General features: G+C 40.0%; 1 protein-coding gene across 1 annotated transcript in view; it reads left to right on the top strand.

The window, feature by feature from the left end:
• The window catches only part of SLC49A4 (solute carrier family 49 member 4), a 63,501-nt gene that overhangs the window by 28,821 nt on the left and 16,347 nt on the right, over positions 1 to 18,333 (top strand). The window contains exons 3-6 of the mRNA XM_075711382.1: positions 3,043 to 3,311; positions 8,948 to 9,077; positions 14,760 to 14,868; positions 15,493 to 15,560. Of these exons, the coding sequence (XP_075567497.1) occupies positions 3,043 to 3,311; positions 8,948 to 9,077; positions 14,760 to 14,868; positions 15,493 to 15,560 (576 nt within the window). The remainder of the gene's footprint in view (positions 1 to 3,042; positions 3,312 to 8,947; positions 9,078 to 14,759; positions 14,869 to 15,492; positions 15,561 to 18,333) is intronic.

Genomic DNA, 18,333 nt, shown 5'->3' with positions numbered 1-18,333 from the left:
AAGAAGAAAATCGGGGAGTAACAGAAACAAATGTCTGTTGGTGCTGGAGCAATTTTTAGCACTGATGGTGTACATGGGAGACTCCTATGGGCTGTGAGACCAAAATCTAGCATGGTGATGATAAGACACCGTAACAAACAACAAAAAGCCACCAGTACTGCTGTGTTCATATTTCTCTGTCAGATAGAGTGGCTGCTGCATACGTCTCCCAGAGTAGCGGCTTAGTAAATGCACTGAATCGCATTTTGAATCTCTTGTCCCTGCCTCTCTAGGGAAATGAGTTAAGGACGTGTAGAGGAACAATGCAAATAATCTTCTTCTCAGAGCAAAAGCAGCTTAATTCAAGCTGGTATTGAAAAACAGATAAAATAAGGTTTAAGCTGTTATCATATGCAGAGGCATTTGAGGTAGTAGTCTGTGTATCAGTGGCAATTTAGGCTGAAAATAGTGTTTATTAACCGCAATGTGTTAGATTTGAAAAATTAAGCAATATGAAGATAAGAGATGCTTTACCCTGGATGATAATGTCAAGCTCGGTAAATACCAAAAACGAAGATGGAAAGGCAAATCCATGGGAACAGACAGCACACCAGGCAGGGCAAGACAAGGCAGGAGAGAGAGCAGGCAGGAGAACACCAACAGAAGAGATGAACAGAGAGACAAAAATTGGCTCTTACTTCGAAAAAAACCTAAGACAGAAAAGTAATGTAGAATTGAAGTTCTGGATTAAGATACTACTTTCTTCCTTTGGATCTGCAAAGTGAAATTAGCATCTGTGTCTCTCTCAAGTATAGAGGTCACTTACAGAGCTTTGTTCAGATGGTGGATTTTGATAGTCATAATCCAAATCTGAAGTGTAAGTACATGAAAAGAGCACGTATAATTCTCACAATATATGAATTGGGTCTTTTGTTTGGTAGTTTGTTTGGGTTTTTTTACAAAACTTTTCTTCTTCTACTAGATAAAGTTCCTACATGCCCATAGGCACTGCAGAAAAACTATTGTACTTTTTTCTGATTTTAGTTTAGTTTTATTTGCCCTTAGGATTTCTATAGAGTAGGCGTATTTGAATTAAAACAATATTACCATAGTGGTATAAGTGAACAAAAGGGTTGGTATGGCAGCTATAGCTGTAAAGGTTACTTTGTGGTGACACAGTTTCCTAGCATACAGTAACAAAACCACAATCTAAGTATTAAATTCACTTTGGAGCAAGAGGAAATACTAAAATAAAATCTTTATATGTTGCAGTATTTACCTCACTTGCTACTGAAATGCAGCTCTTTCTGGGGATGTAGCATAGCTCTGCAAATACCCTGGAACAGTTTAGAATAAGTCTGAGAATAACTTACTGTACTGAGATAAGTAGAATGAAAATACCAAAGTGTACAAGGATACCTTGGTTTGTCCAAAGTACTCTGGGTTGGAGAGTAACCATAACGGATTCATATAATGTGTCCTCCAGAAAACTATACCAGAGCATTATTTAGACAGTGCTTTTTATTTATTTAAAACTAATTTCATTTCATTTTATTGGGGGGGCCCAGTTTAACAAGCATTAAAAAGGCCTGACCATGCCTTGGTGATGTCCATCTGAAGGACATAATGAACAAATAGTAATGAAATCTGTCCTTGCTATGTGAATGCTAAAAAAAAAAAAAAAAAAAAAAAAAAAAAAGAGTTGCAATTGCTTCTGTTTAGGAGTGGATATTACTTCTGTCCCAGCTCAGAAAGTGTTTTCTTCAGATGATATGTAATAGCTTTTTCTTTTATTCTGTATGTTTTTATAAATTTTGTTTAAAAATTTAGTTTCTAATCCACTGAGAATCAGTAGCATCTATTCCTCTTCATTGCAGTCTAGCTTGTTAATTTGATAAAGAGTCTGTCAGCATTTCTTTTGCATATTTTGTTCCTTTGTGTGCTTTAAAAACTCCTGCTACACTGTATATTATTCAACCATTTGTGGCTTGAAACATTGCCTAAATGATAGCTTATGTTTCGCCATTTTCAGGCCGTAGCTTTTTATGTCTGACAACTCAAGTCTTGCAGCAATAACATCAAGTTCCTGCTATGCTTAGAAAAACACCACCCATTTAAAAATATCATCTGCCACCATTTTATTGCACAATGGATAGATCTACTTTGGAGGGTTGCAGTGTTTTGTTTGACTCGCTAGCTGTTTTTTAGACATGAGGTTTTTATATAAATTCCAGAATACTTTTGCCTTTCACGGCTGATCCCTTTTTGGAAAAGTCAAAGTGGAAGGTTTCTGGCTGACTTCCACATGTAGAAGAGTCTTCAAAAAGTCCTTTTTGTATGTGCTCATTGTACTAATATTAAGGCAAAGTTTTTAGAGACTTCACTGCTTGGAAGTACTATCTCTGTTCTGTCACCAGTCTTATCTGTTAAATCCCAATGAGTGTGAAAAACAAGAAAAATCTGGGTTTGCTTGGCTGTTTCAACAGTATGTTGAGAATGGCCAGATTGCTGGAGAAGACGATTCTCTTGGAAACCTCAACAGCCCGGCCTCCTCATCTGTAGGCACATAGAGCTCATCTGAGTGTGTAAATAAAAATAAATAATGCAGTGAAAAAATATGCGGTGTATTTTGCTGAAGCGTTTCAATTTTGGATCTGCCATAACTAATTTAAATCTTCTGTTGGGATTTATGCAGGCAAGGGGTCAGGTTTAAGATGTTTGTAATTTAAAGCTTTCCTTCTACTACACCTGTTCTGCTTTTATATCCTATCATGATACCTTTCTTCTGCAAAGAAAGTCCCTTTCCTGCTTTGAAGAGAACATTTGCTTCTCCATTTATCTGAGGTAATGAGACCAGAGTAGCACTGGATTCTTTAAAATCACTCTAATTGGGCTTCTTTTAGTGTATAGAATATCCTTTTTTTGCACCGGACTTTCATTTCTTTGTGCAGTCACTCCATCTCCAGCACTCAATAGCTTACATGCTTTTTTAATTAAAAAAAAAAAAAAAAAAAAGGCAGCAATTGTCATCCAAATGGCTGTGGTCTCTATTCTCTGTTCCAGGCTGATTCACGGAGGGCAGCTGTTAAATGGCTTGGCGGGGCCAACTGTGATGAACGCGGCACCATTTCTTTCCACAACGTGGTTTTCTCCGGATGAACGTGCCACAGCAACAGCCATCGCGTCGCTGCTCAATTACCTGGGCGCTGCTGGCGCGTTTCTAGTGGGACCTCTTATAGTGCCATCTCCTAATGGAACATCTCACCTCCCACTGGTGTCGCAGAGCAACACTGAGCACATCAAGGACCGCATCGAGGCTGTGCTGTATGCAGGTGTGGTGTAAAAATAAAAATTTTTTAAAAAGAAAAAAATTATAAAAAATTAACACACTTTCATGTGTGTGTTTGGGTCTTGTGAACCACTACCCTCTAGTGGCTGGTCTGCACAGGAAACAGTTACTGACTGATGGAAAATAATGAAGTGGTAAAATGTACCATTGGAAGGGTTAATTTTTTTCCCCTTTTGTGTAGGAAAGATTTAAAAATAGCCTTTTGTACAGACTGATTCCAAATGAAGTATTTCAGTTGTTTGTATCGGCAGATCTTAGGAGAAATGTCTTCTAGGAGAGCTTACGCTTTCCCTGAGCTTCCAAACTGGTGTTTGCTCCTTGAATTTTCATTTAAAAAATGTGTCCATGGCGGGTTGGGTTTTCTTCTTTTGTTTCTGTAAGGATGGAAATCCAATAGTCCTTCAGCATTAAATTCTTTCCTGCATTAAATCAGCCTTAATTTATGACTTGCATACAGCTTTCAAATGTGATTAGATTATTAGTATTTAAGAATGAAATGAAAACTCAGTAGATTTTGTTTTTAACTAAAACCACATAATTCTTATGTCGTGAGTAATTTCAATGAAGTGACAACAGTTTAGAGGAAAAAAACATTGATATATAATTCACCTGGTATAATTTACATTTTATGTCCTTGTTCTTTTTCATGCAATGGCTTCTACGGCTCTTTGTGTCACGTACAAAAATTAGCAGCAAGCTTTAAGGAAAAAGAGTTGCTCAAGTGGCTGAAGAGTCTATGATCTGGTTCCTAGTGGATATAAATTGATATAGCATTAAGAGCAGCTGAACTTTACCATATCATGGCAGTTGCACATTTGGTTGGGTTTTTCCCTCCTTATAATTGCAGCCTCTGAAATACATCTGGGAGTCAGCCTTAAGTGTTCCTGAAGTCTTAAAGTATATGTACTGTGTAGTTTATATGCAGGTTTATGGGATTGAGTTATCTGTTTGCGATCATTTATTCCTGGGTGTTATTCTTACGGAAATTTTGTCGAGCTGATACTCCTGTTGGGTGAGGGCCACTTTACTGTTCATTTTAAAGAAAACGTAGTAGAAGTTGGATCACTCGTTCAGTAAGTGTTTTTGAGTAACCTACTTTTTATTGGACTCAAATGTATTGGAACGACAAGGAAATTTGGGGTCGGTTAGGCCTTTTTCAGAGGTAAATATGATGTCAGACTCTGAAAATCTTATGGCAGATGAAAACGGCCAGTGTGAAAGAAGGAAACATGAAGGCAAGTCAGCTTTTGTCCTGAGGAGCAGTAGATGAGGGGAGGAAAAATCTAGTGATTAGAGAAGTACTTTAGCTCTCCGTCTCCAGAATTTCCATGGAGAGAGAAGACTTCACCTGCCTACAGAAAGTACAGTTTTGTGCCTAAAACCACTGGTTTGAGTCTGGTAGCACTAGAAACGTTGCTTTCAGCAGCCCATTAGATTCACTTTCTCTTCTGTTCTCTTCTGGGAGGTTTTCCTAAGCATTTTTTTCAGAAACTGTGACGGATCTTGCTTGCCACCAAGGTCCAGAGCTGCATCTTGCCTGCCCTGTGTCTCAGCATGGCTTTTTCTGCCTTTCTGAGCCTGCAAGGGTTTGGGAACATCCCGTAGACCTGTTTGGGATCATTGGTCCCAGCATAAGACGATCCTTCAGCAGCTCTTCAGCTTCCTAAGAAATGCGTTTTGTGGGGCATCTGTAGTTCTTCCTTAGTATTTGAAAGTGCATTGAACAGAGGCGGTTTCTTTGCGCAGCTGTGCTTGTGGTTATGTCATACGGGGTGTGTCTTTTCAGGAGCTACAACCCCTTTAGCTGTTCGGGCAACGAAAAAGAGTTGGTTCATGAACGTTACTGGCCTGCAGTGAATTGCAGTGATGGTGGCAAAACTTTTGTCCAACTGGTTTAAATTGGTAGGAGCTGTCAAAGAGGAGGTTGCTTGGAATCCCTCATGGGATTTGTCCTGTCTCAGTTCAGCCCTGTTTCCCTGGAAAGCTGAAGGAGCAAGGTCCCCGCTGTCTGCATCCCCTGTGCTCTGTTATGCCAGGTAGGCACCAGAGGTGGAAGGAAGGCTGCCTCGTGGTGGGTGACTGCATCGTGGTAGTTGTACAGCTCTGTTTGCTTGCGGACCAAAAAATACCCGGTAGGTGCAGTAGGGTACTACTTGTCCCCTTAATCGGCTGGGCAGAAAATGAAGCTCAAATTGACTTCACAGATTACTAGTAAAGGTGTTACAGAATGTAGCAGGACAAGGAGCTGGACCCAAATGTCCCACTTACCCACTTCTTTAGCAGCTGTGGTCAGGTTTAGTATGACTTCTCCTTTCAGATATTATGGGAAAGCCAGTTTCACAGGATAAGCATTCTGCATTCCTAACGGAGTTGTGTTTGTGATGGAGCTTGTTGCTTTTGTGTGAGGTAGTGTTAGATAAGCAGCCTCCAAAAGTTACGTGATGACTTTTAAAAGACAGTAATGATGTGAATTGTTAACTTGGGATCAGTAGAATGCCAAGAGTGTGCTAATTTTCCAAGGACTTAACCTCAAACATGATTACAAAGCAATTGCTTATAAACCCATTCTGAAATTGCTCTGTTAACTCCAGTCTCTTCTGTGTTTTAATAAATTGCTGTTCCTTTATCTCAAATGTGGACTAAGAGCTCAGCTGAATTACCACAGCCTTTTCTGTGTCATCTGTGTCGCTGCACATTCTGGTTCACAGCTGAAATAGTACAGATGTAGCAAATCAGGACTGAATTGTATTACCTGAGTTGCATAAAGAAGCTTGAATTATTCTGGACTGCAGCCAGAGCTTTTAGCCTTGTGCTTTCCTAAATATCAATGTAAAATCATTACTAGTTTAAAAAAAGTGTGTGTGTTTGTAAGGTGCCCTCATTTCCCCCTTTACGTTTCAGGACAAGATGTGGAGGAGGGTTTCTGGGTTTGGGTAGGTTTTTGTGCTATGAATAGCCTATCTGAAGGAAAAAGACCTTGTATCAAGGAGGCTTGTGTCTCTGTAAACCTCTTTTTTCCGTTTGGGGCTTACACAGGCAGCAGGGTGCCTGCTTCCTAGGCTAAGATGCAGGCATCTCTCCACTTTGACAGTCACAGGTCACTGTGGCATGGTACCCAGCTTTTGTGAAGCATTTCAGATTCACTCCTCAACAAGTGATATACACGGCTGTGTTTCTGCACACTAATTTATGCTGACTTGCCCAGTTCCGAGTGTTTTGCTGCATCCGTTGTGCTGTTGAGAAGCTGATAGCTCCTGTGGAAGAGCTCCTCTTTTGTGACTGCAGCTCCCTCAGTCTCAGTATTGACCTATTTCTTACCTTTTCTCTTTTGTTTACTTTTACTCCATACTTACAATCTAAAACTTGTCCTGGGAATGTATTTTTCTTTATCTAGTCTGGTAGAGTAAATGGTGATGAACATAAAGGTGTGGGTTTCCCAATGAGGAAGGAATGCAACGTGTAAGACATCAGATGTGTTTGGCAGTACCTGGACTTTTGATAGAGATGCAAGTGTGATACACAAAGCGAAGATGGCACTAAAGAATTTTATTCTTCAATAGAGGGAGCTGCTTTAGTTTCCAAAGTGAATTCTGCTCTTTTGTGTGTGAGGGCAGTGCTTGCGAGGCAAATTTGTTAGCCTGGAAAGTATAACACTGGGAAACATTAAAGAGTTGCAAAAAGGTACTACAAGGACTGCATGCTGAATTTAATAATTAAAAAAAAAAATGAAGTGTTACTATACTGCTCCTACTGCAGCAATTTGACTGGCAGGAATTTTGAGACAACCCATAGAAGAGGCCCCAGATGGGCACCTCTTATAAAATATTACTGTGACTTAAAAAAATTATCAACATGTTTTACATTCTTTAGAAAAAGACCTAGCCTTTCCCCTTACAGCATTGCAATATAATGAAGTTTAATGAGCACCTTGGACAAAGTATATGGGTTTGTGTGGTCACATTCTTGTTGGCTATACCTGTCTGCAGTTTGAAATCTTCCTTTAATATGTGATTAAAGTGTGCGTATGCACGTACTTATGTATACCTATAAACCTGTATGTAGACCTAGATGTGGGAGAAGGGGATAAACAGCTTTTTGCAAGCCTTGCTTCCCTGTCTGGTATCATCCTGTAGTAACGAAGCATCTCGTCCCTTTCTGAGATCTGGGATGATCAGTTACGGCCAGTTCTTTATTCACTTCTCATGGTCTCAAAAACAATGTACACAAAGATAGAAATTAATCTATTTTCTGGAGAACAGGGGAGATATAGTGAGAAAGTCTAGTTAAAGTGCCCCTGACCCTCAAAACATTTAGCAATTAGACCACAGCAGGAAAAGAGACACCACATAATTCAAAATGAATCCTCTAGTATCTGATTGTGAAGAATGGAATTGTCACATTCCCAGTATGCCTTCAAAAGAAATTTAGTGTAGATCTTTTTTCCGTATACCAAATAGAAGCATTCATTTCCCTTCCCCATCTCCAGCTGATCCATTTAGACTCCAAGTGTTATTTACTTTTCAGTTTCCTGAATTTTCTTCTGGTTTAGCAGAAGAGCTGGCAAAGTGCCATGTTCATATTGATTTATTAAAAAAGAGAAGAAAAAAGAAAATGAACGCAATTGAGTATCCAGCTCTGCTGGAATTTATTTGTGGTGTCGGTGAACACTTCTTTGTTATAAGATCACAGGTTCTTTTAAGATAACACACTTCAGCTATACATTTTTCTCTCCAGCAGCAAAGAATCTTGTTTTCAAAGGGGATAGGAGAAATATTGGGATTGAGGACTGTAGAGAACATGATATACATTGTAAAAGGCCTGCAAAACAAATTAATTAGGCTGACTGCGGGTAGAGTTGTTTTTCCTTGGAATGTCTGATCACTGGGCTTGCTGAGTATTTTCTGCGAAGTGATCATCACTTTGCAAGTTCAGGTCCAAATTTCTGCTATGAAATTTTTCAAAGATCTAGAACACCTGCTGGTGAACAAGAGGAGCATCTGCAAACAGCTGCATTCTTTCATTTTCCTCCCTGTTCCCTCTGCTCTTTCTATTCCTGAGCCATGACTGTTCCTACGCTTTTCTCTTTATATTCTGTTGCCATGTAATACTGTTTGTGTCCGAGATGCTGCCTTGCTGGACCTTTTCGTTTGCCTTCATCATCCTGTGTGCTGAATAATTGTCATTCCATGCCCTGGGGCTTCCCCAGTCCCATCTGTTTGAAGTTTCTAGCATGCTGTTACCTGTACTGCGTTACTTCCATTGCGAGAAAACATGGCCAAATCTTCATAATAAAGTTCTCTCTAAAGAGAAAAAACAAAAGCTTTCCTTTTGCTTAACTGAGTTCCCCATGTGTGAGCCTGGTTCTCTGCAGCTCCTGTCACTGGAGTGGACTGCCGGAATTTCTCCATCTCATTGATTCTCCATCTCAATTTGAAATCTTGCTTGGGGAGGAAAAAAGAAATTCTTCTTCAAGTTACGGAGTTCTGTTGTCAGGAGCAGTAAAGCACTTGTGGTGGGATTGATGTATCAGAGGCTGCCTGATAACAATGCTGTACTGAAATAAGTCTTTCGATGCTAACATCTGTTCTTGGTTTTGTTTTTCTTTGCCCTCTTGTTTAGAATTTGGAATGGTTTCCCTGATATTTTCCGCAGCGTTGGCCTACTTCCCCTCGCGCCCTCCATTCCCTCCCAGCGTGGCTGCGGCGAGTCAACGGCTCAGCTACAGGAGAAGTTTTTGCCGACTCTTAAGGTAGGTCCTCCTTGGGTTTCCACTTCAAAGCAGATCAGCACCTAAATAAATAAAAACAAGTGTGCTTTAATCTTCTCATTGAACAAACAAGTTGGTTTGTAGTGCTTTTAAACAAAATCAAATTAAATATTAATGCTGAGACATAAAAGGATGCTAACTGCTTAAAATCAGACATTAAATTTTAAATCATTTGGGTATATCTCAAGCCTTCGTACCCGAGTCCTTCAGAACCAGCGCTGCTTTAGTCATCCTGTTAGCATGGCTTTTCTCACGCAATGCTTCTGTTCCATCAGGTTATACAAGATTGTTAACAGTGTGCATACTACTAGGTGTGAGATAACAGTTAACAACATTGGGCATAACTAACTAATAAGCTGCTGTCTTCCATGCTTGTTATATTGGAATGAATTTGGGGTTTGCTTGTCATTCAAAGGAATATCTAGCTGCTTCCCTTCAGCCATGGGAGCAATGAAAGAACTATCTGAAACCGTTATATGATCTATTAAATCTCATTAATTGTATGTTAAGATATGAAGTGGGTATAGGAGAAGTGTCTCCAGATATGTTTCTGGACAGGTTCCAGAAAAAAAAAAAAAAGGTTATAAAGAAAGTGATATCTCCAGCTTTGCAACTTCTCCCATTTGGGCTCTTTTGGTAAGACACAGTCCTGTCCCCCAGTGTCTGTACAATGTCTTGTGTAATGGGAACAGCTAAAGCAACTGTAAAATTAATGCTGAATAATTGTGAAGGCCTGTGCCCGGTATGTGATGCTGCACAGATGAACTTCCTGGGGCAAAGAAGAGCTGCTGCCATGGTGCAGAGTATGGCTGACTTCACTGGAGAGCTTCAAACTCTTGCTGTAATTGTTTCTTGGGTGATGTATTGATAGGAGCTGAATCTGCATACAAAGGGCTGCTTGAAAGTTGATAGTTGTGGAGCTTTAGGCATTTAGTTATTACAGACCTATTGTGGGCTGTACTTTTTAAAAGTGTATTTAAAGCCAGCAAAAACAACTCATCCCTTGTTGTTGTTGGGTTTTTTCTTTTGTTTTTGAAGGCTTTTGTTTCAGTTTGGGGGAGTAAATAGTTGACAAGATGCTTAATCCTATGTGTTCATCCAGGAGCAGACTGGCAGTTGGAAGAAGGTGTGAGTACAGCTGGCTGGTTAGTCTGCAAAGTGACCTTCTCAGGGTATGAAAAAATAGCAATTCCCATAAGAACACTTAGCACACGCAATAATGCTGTTACGCACCCAAGCTAGCATGCAGTGAGACCCTGCCTGAGGGCTGTGTTGTAAAAATGTTGCTGTTGAACAAAAATCCAAACAGCAACTGACTCTGCAGGTGAAATACAAAATTTCTGTTGACAGTACTCCATTTGGGAGCTTTATAGCCTTTAGATTCCTTGTTCAAAGTGTTGCAAACAGTGGACCTGAGATACTGGTAAGGTCAGGAGGTAAACAGCAAAGCTGGCTTACTGTTCACAATCAATGAAGCTTAAGAAAACAAACTGGATGCTTAAATAATGAGCATAGTTTATAGTGTCTCCAAGAACCAAGAGGTTTTTAAAAATGCGGTCAGGTAGATCATTATATCTCCCTTCCCTCTGGTCTTTATGCATTCTCCATGCTACCCGTTATCAAAGGCACTTCTCCATTCCTCTGTACATGAAACAATCAACAGTTCATCATTAAACCACTTACCTTGGGAATCCTTTCAGCAACAATCCATCAAGGAAGGGGACTCTAGAAAAGAAAATGGTATCTGCTGTCCTTCAAGAGAAATCCATCATCTGGTTCATTAGGCTTCTAAGCTCTGTTGCCTGCCTAATCTAGGCCTCATAATTCTTGGCACAGAGAGTCTTTCTTTTGACTTAATGGTGTAGACTGAAGGTATTCTGCTGGTGAGTACTGGGAAATCATGATTTGCCCTTTATTGCAGACTTACCCTCTGGTATGAGAACTGTGTGTAAGGCATTTATGTGTGTGAGCTGGTGGGCTGACCCAACTATGCACCAAAAAACACACATGAGAATTGAGATGTTCATCATTTCCCTCTTATCTCCCCCAGCTGCATTTTTATTACTTCAAAATAAAGTTGCGTAGCATAACTTTACCACTGAAGTCATTGACCTTTTTCCTTGGACACCAAAGGGATCTATCACATCCTTGCAACTCTCACACTCCTTCATGCCTTCAGCTCCTTGAGCAGTCGTCTTCATGAGCTGCTTCTTGCAGAGTTGTATTATAAATATCTTCTTAGGGTCAACCATCCCCTGTAGGCCCTTTTTTGGGGACTTGCTTAGGAACTTGGTTCTTCCTTCTGATTTGGAGGATTCCTGCTTCTGGCAGATTCTAACGATTAGCAGCTCTCTGGTTATCTCCTGATACCAACTCTCTCAGACTGCATTGGGAGGTGTCAGATTAGTCATGGTTTGGGAGCTAAGCCCAAATCTTTTAACAGTCTATCACACACTGTGACAAGTATAGTTTGAATTTCCATTAGAAAAACCATGGTGCCCTTTCTCAGTTTCTTGGGTGAAGCAAATATGACTTCCTTCCTCCCGCCCCGACCCCACATTTCAGGATATGCCACAAACTTCCATGGAAAAAAATCTAACACAAGTAAATAGTCAATAAGATAAATGCTGCATTAAGAAAATATGTCTTGATTTTTGCTTTGAAGTAATTGGATGCTTCTAGCTGGTTACATGCCTTTTATATTTTCAAGGGACTAGGTAAGCAATTTTGAAATTTCATAATAGGGTTTTTGTTCATCATTATTTCTTTTGTGAAACTTTCATATGACATCACCATCCAGTGATGGAAGCTGCTCAGAGTGTGCCTGATGTTAATAGGTGCTGTCAAAGTTCTTCTGAAAATGGTAACTGACTTTGATGGGGCTCCCCTCTGAACCAGCCTGTCTTATGGATTCTAGTGGCATTAAGTAGGTTTCTGAAAAAAACAGAAGAAAAAGCCAATTTGTATTCCAGCAGAGTGGTTTATCAGAGGCTAATGCTGATATCCTGTCATAAGGGCTGATACGATGGAAAATAGTGTGGGTTCACCAACTGATGGTGTGACAGACAGCACATTTTTCTATTTTCAGTGGAGCAATTGCAAAATTGCAGAAACAATACAAGTGACTGGAGCCATGAAAAACGGAGCTGCTACTTAAGATGTATGTTTCAAATAGCTTTAGCACCTAATATAGCCAGCATTAGCTATTGCTGGACAAGTGGACAGAATGACATCTGGTGATTGGTGCCGCTTTGTCACTGCCATACAGCTTTTCTCCTGGTCAGCTTCCTTATTTTGGAGACTAGTCAGGGTGGTAGCCTCTGTCACTGGAGGATGTCATGATGCAGAGCTGGTTCTTTAGTGTTGGGACTAGGAGTTGCACGTGGCACTACTCCATGTGCCAGTCTGTCTCGTTGCTTGAGTTACAGAAGAGTGTTGTGGTTTAACCTGGCAGGCAGCTAAACACTGTTTGCTCACTGTCCCCACAGTGGGGTGGGGGAGAGAATCGGAAAAAAAGGTAAAACCCATGGGTTGAGATAAAGGCAATTTAATAGGACAGAAAAGGAAGGAAAAAAAAATAATGATAAGAGAATATAGAAAACAAGTGATGCACAATGCAGTTGCGCACTGTCAGCACTAATCGCTGACCAATGCCCAGCCAGTTCCTGAGCAGCGGCCACACCACCCTGGCCAACTGCCCCCATTTCTTTTTTTTTTTTTTTTTTTTTTTTGATATGGCATCATATGGTATGGAATATCCCTTTGGCCAGTTGGGGTCAGCTGTCCTGGCTGTGTCCCCTCCCAGCTTCTTGTGTACCCCCAGCCTCCTCGCTGGCAGGGCAGTATGAGAAGCTGAAAAGTCCTTGACTTAGTGTAAGCACTGCTCAGCAGCAACTAAAACATCAGTGTGTTATCAACATTATTCTCGTCCTAAATCCAAAACACAGCACTATGCCAGCTACTAGGAAGAAAATCAACTCTATCCCAGCCAAAACCAGGACAAAGACTTACACAGCACAGGAGATCTTGGTCAAGTAAGTTACAAAGTACTCACCCGCACCAAAAGCAGCTCTTAGATGAAGGCAAGGTTCAGATAGCCAAAGATTTTGAATATTGAGCAAGTGTTCTTTTTGAAGAGTGCATTCAGACTTGTTCCTTCTTTGCAGTCTATGACATGGCTATATAATGTCCATGCAAACTGAGCACTTTCCCTTTTATTTTATTCTACAGATGTTGAATTAGCTTTTACATGAACAGTATTAAATATCATCAGAAAACGTGCCTTAAAAGATGCCAAGATGATACAGATAGACTAGGATAAGAGTATGGCATTATTAATAGAGGAAAAAAGTTGTCAGTAAGACAGCAAACATTTTAGAATTCGGAGAAATATAAGCAGTGTGTGGAAGAGCTGAAAGTTTGGAAGTTGTTTTTCTTTGCATTAAAAAAATAAATCTGACATGAATGATACTGAAAGAAGAGGATATATGCATGTGATAGAAATGTGTTATTCAAGAAGAGGATGTGTGAAAAAGAACAGTGCAAAAAAATGCTGGCTGGTGTGCTGTGCGTGGATCTTCTAGGGGAGTAAAGCAGCGTAAGCTGCAAACCTCTGAATGTTTTGGAGAGTACTTGAAGCTCATTCCCTCCCTCTTGGCTTTAGTAACTATGTGCTATCAAATTGCCGCTGCATGCCAAGGAACTGGTACAGATCCGGATCAATTTTATGTAAATTCTTTGGGAATGGGGGGAGCCACATTTTGTGGTTACACAGATATCCCATGGGATAACCTTGGAATCACCGTAAAATCTCTTCACTTTAAAATATTAGTGTTGCAGAGTCCAAAGTATATTTTCTGTTTCATTCCCAAATTGAAACCTTTTTGAGGTAAAGTCGGGTGTCTCTTAGCAAAGATTGTGCATTTGCTTTCAGTTATGGTGGGTGGGTGGGGGAAATTGGTGGTGGTATTTGTCTGCCAACTCCTGTTTAGCTGTGTATGATGAAGATGATGACACAGCTTTGTCTGCTTCATCTTCACTGAATACTAAAGGTTGAATAATTCTAATTGAGAGAAAAAAGCAAACATGTTGACTATTTAGAGCAGACTATCATACTTTTCTCTGGTTTTTGACACTTCAAACTGTCAAAATTTTCCACTCTTGCAACTGTACCCATCTCATTCCCAGAGCTCTCCCTGCCTTTCACCAAAATAAAGAGTTGAGTTTAAAAAAAAAAAAAAAAAGTATAGTTCAAAAAGTATAAATCTCTGATTTGATTCTTGAAATATGCTTTTTGTCATTTAAATTAGTGCTTATTGTTCCTAACATACTCTTAGGCTAAGTACATTGCCCATGCAAGTGCAGAAGAATTGCTTGCAGAAATGAGAAACACATGAGCCCAGCATGTTATAAAAATCTTTGAACTATGTGGAGAGACTGGCTTTTTTTATTATCACAGTGCTAAGGCAGTAACATCTCAGCCACTGGAATTTCACTGACATGGCCAGATACCTTTCTTGGTTTTCCTGGCTCACTCCTTCAGACCTCTGCTATTTTTCTTGATGGGCAGAATATAGATTCTAGGGTGTCATTTACTCTAGCAGCTAATCATGGTGCAATTTCTAATATAAACTGCAGCTAATTGCATATGTTTTGTCTTCACAGCAATTTCCGATTCTTGATGATTGCTTTAGCCTATGCTATACCACTGGGTGTTTTCTCTGGCTGGTCTGGTGTTCTGGATTTGATATTAACTCCAGTTCATGTAAGCCAAGTGAGTATCTCCTGACTGATAATCAGCAGTTATTTTGTAAGTGGCATGGTTTTATTTTGCATTAGCATACAGTTTTATCAGGTTTTTACGTTTAACCTGCTATTAATACATACGGACCACTTTTCTCCTGAAATTTTAAACAAAATAAACTGTAGCTTTGGCATCCCAAACTGTAACAGTTCTCCACCAGCAGTGGGTATTTTCAGATCTGTATGCACCTTTTAAGAAGAAGGAAGAGGCAGGTAAACAAACCAGAGTATTGTTGGCTGCTGCACCTTTAGTAAAAGAAAATAATGCTTACCAGGTGGAAAAGATGAAGTGGGGAGAAGAGGATTTCTAAGCTTTTGATAGAATATGATAAAAATCCAGAGGATATTACTCAGATTCTATAAAGAGAGGTCACATTTAGGGCATAGGCTACTTAGTCATACTTTCTTTTAGTGAATTTATTTCCTTTTGAATATCATAGAAAATGTCTTGCACTTCAGATTGTTGTCCAAGGCTGTTGCTAGCAGTTTGCAGCTCCTGCACACCATTTGTTTTGAAAGTAACATCTTATCATCTTGTTTTCTCAGCTTTAACGCATTTCTCTATGTTTTGTTTTGTTTTGTTTTTTCCTGTCAGGTAGATGCAGGCTGGATTGGATTTTGGTCTATAGTTGGAGGTTGTGTTGTTGGCATAGCAATGGCGAGGTAAGAATAATTACACATCCTTCTCCATTTCTTCAACTGTGATTGTCATTTAGCTTATCCTCGTAATAACGTAGCTTGTTTTCTCTCATCTTCTAGATACTTGAAATGGAAAAAGTTCTGGGGTTATGATGTGTTTCTTGCAGAGCAATGATTTGTATATTCCATGTTTAGTGGTCGCTGGGGGTTGAGAACTCCACATGCATGTGCCTCAGTTTGGCAGGTCATACTGTTACTCCTGACAAGTGCTTCCTGTATGCTCCTCTTAAGCACAGTTCTTGTGAATTCAGCTGCCTGGTATGAGGGAGAACCCGCTGTAGCACATTTGGAAAGCATTGAAGAAATTAGTGTCTGTCTCCTTCCATCAGTACTTTTGGGCATATTGATTCCCGAAGGGATATTGGGAATGTAGCACAAGCACCTACACACAATAACCTTACGTTCCTCAACAGAGAAATTAGTCTGGGCCCGTTTTCGCCAGGTTGCTGGACTCCTATATGGCCTAGATACTTTTTGCGATACTGCTATGGGTGGTATGGTTATACCTACGGTTTTTAAATTTTCAGATACAGGTCTCTCTGGCCATCATGAACACTGACACGGGGAGTAGAAAAGCAAGGAATGGATTGCCCTTCCACAAGGCTGCTGCTTTTTCTTCATTGAGGGTCTCTTTCTAGAAAAACAAAAAAAAAAAGGTGGGGGGGAAGGAAGAAAAAGTCTTTCAGGAGGTACTCAAGCAGTGAGTTTATAAAAGTGATTAAAACCAATCACATGTTCCCCTTGCTTCTGGTGGGTATCAAAGCATTGTCCTGGCTTCTTTATGTCCACTATTTAGACTCCAGTTCTGCAATGAGTTTAGCACAAGTGCAGGGGTCTGTCGTCATTGCAGTCATTCTGGGATTGTGGATGCAAAGAGGCATCTTTTTAGGGCAGAGATGGAAGCTCTCTTTTTTTTTCACTTGCTGTGCATCATTGGAGTACACAATGCATAAAAGAAATGTGATGTTTCTCATCCTGACATTTTGCAGGCTGCCTAGCAACTGCGACGGAGGGAGTGGAAAAAACTCCTGACCTAGGGAAAAGAAACAAGCGCTTCCCTCCTGTCTGCTCCAGATGCAGGCCGAAGGACTTAATCTATTGAAACAAAGTTCACACCCTGATTTCCTCTAAAAAGAGTTACTTTTGATTAGCTAAGCTCAGATATGAGGTTTTCTCTCTAAGAGAAGTAGATGTTTAAAACCAATTTCTGTAAATGACAAAGATACTGTAGCGGGTTACATGCTGAAGCAGGTAGTGTGCCGGTTTAATCCTTTCCATCATGGGTTAATTTCTCGTATATTTGCAACATTTCAGTACTAGAGGGGCACCCTTAGCAGCTCACTTAACTTTGTTAGGAGAGAATCTGCTGACTCAATGCCCACATGAAAATCTCAATCTTTATGGTAGATTAATTTATTTAATATATTGCCTGGGTTAAGTTTCAGGAAATGCTGACAGTCTCTTTAACTGCTTCAAAAGTGATTTCAAACCTTGTTGAATACCAGTGTTTTGTAGCATTCAGAGCTTTGCTTTTGAGTAAATTAAAAAAATACCAACAATCTGTCTCCAAATATGTCTTTCTAACTTGGGCGATACATAGTTCAAATGGGAGGGTTTGCACACAAGAAAGGGAGGGAGGAGGTGATTTGTCACTCCTGATGGATGACTCTCCCTCCTAGGCCTATTCAGCATTTATCTGTGTAGGGCTGAATCAATGACGAGTCTGACTGTAATCTGCTGAAAGTTGTAATTAGGAAAATTAAGTAATGATTCTTGTCAAGGCTGACAAGTTGATGTATTTCAGTGTCAGAACTGTGATTTGCCAAGCAAGCAGCTCTCTCCCTTAACCACCTCTCAAGAAGCTGTTGGGTTTTGGGGTTGTATTTTTCTAATTTTTTTTTTTTCCTGCTAATTTATCAAAGCAAAATTGGTGCCGTTTAGGAATTTGCTCCTTCCATTTTTTGCCAATAGAGATTCTGCCATTTAGAACTGTAACAACCTGAGCCTTGCCCTGGAGCATTTGGTCTTGCATGTCACAGTAGGTGTTAAATCATCTATATTTAAAGTTATGCCCAGTTTGGAAATTTGTTTATCTATCTCATTTTCAAAATGGTGCAAGTTTTCTTCAGCACAATGCATAAATCCTCCCGCTCTCCACTCACTGCTGTCCCGATAGCCGTGAACTTAGATATGTTTAGCTAATTTGTGTGATGCATTTTTATAATTGAAAAGCCTGGGCTATTTTGGGCAGCTGGCAGTTTTCAAATGATACTGGTTTAAAGAGAAGCAGTGTCAAAAAGTGACATTCATGTCATTACAAGCAAACATAAATCTATTCCCTTTTCTCAGCTTTTTTTTTTTTTGCCACATTTGCTAATGATTGTAGATATTTCTGAGGTTTTGTCCTCCACGGCTCAGTTTTTCTTCCTGCTTTTAACCTGTGGTGTAGTCGAAGTGCTGAAACTTTATGACATGATGATAATTTCCTTAGCAACAGACAGTGTTGTCAGCAACACAGGTTTGTGATTTTAACTGTAGGATCCAGCCTAGGGCTGGATTTGCTGGGTTGCAGGAGACCGTTACCAGCAGTAGGCTCAGAGGTCTGTGTCTGGGTAAGTATACACCTTCTCTCCTGGCGTTCCCACTTTTTTAGCAACTGCAGACATCCCCTTACATGCTAGATGATGAAGAAGGGTTTAAACAGAACAGAGAGTTTTGAAAGCAGATGCTGGGGTCA

Source organism: Pelecanus crispus, chromosome 5, assembly GCF_030463565.1.
Source record: "Pelecanus crispus isolate bPelCri1 chromosome 5, bPelCri1.pri, whole genome shotgun sequence".
Lineage (NCBI taxonomy): Eukaryota > Metazoa > Chordata > Aves > Pelecaniformes > Pelecanidae > Pelecanus > Pelecanus crispus.
This window is presented reverse-complemented; position numbering and strand designations above follow the sequence as displayed.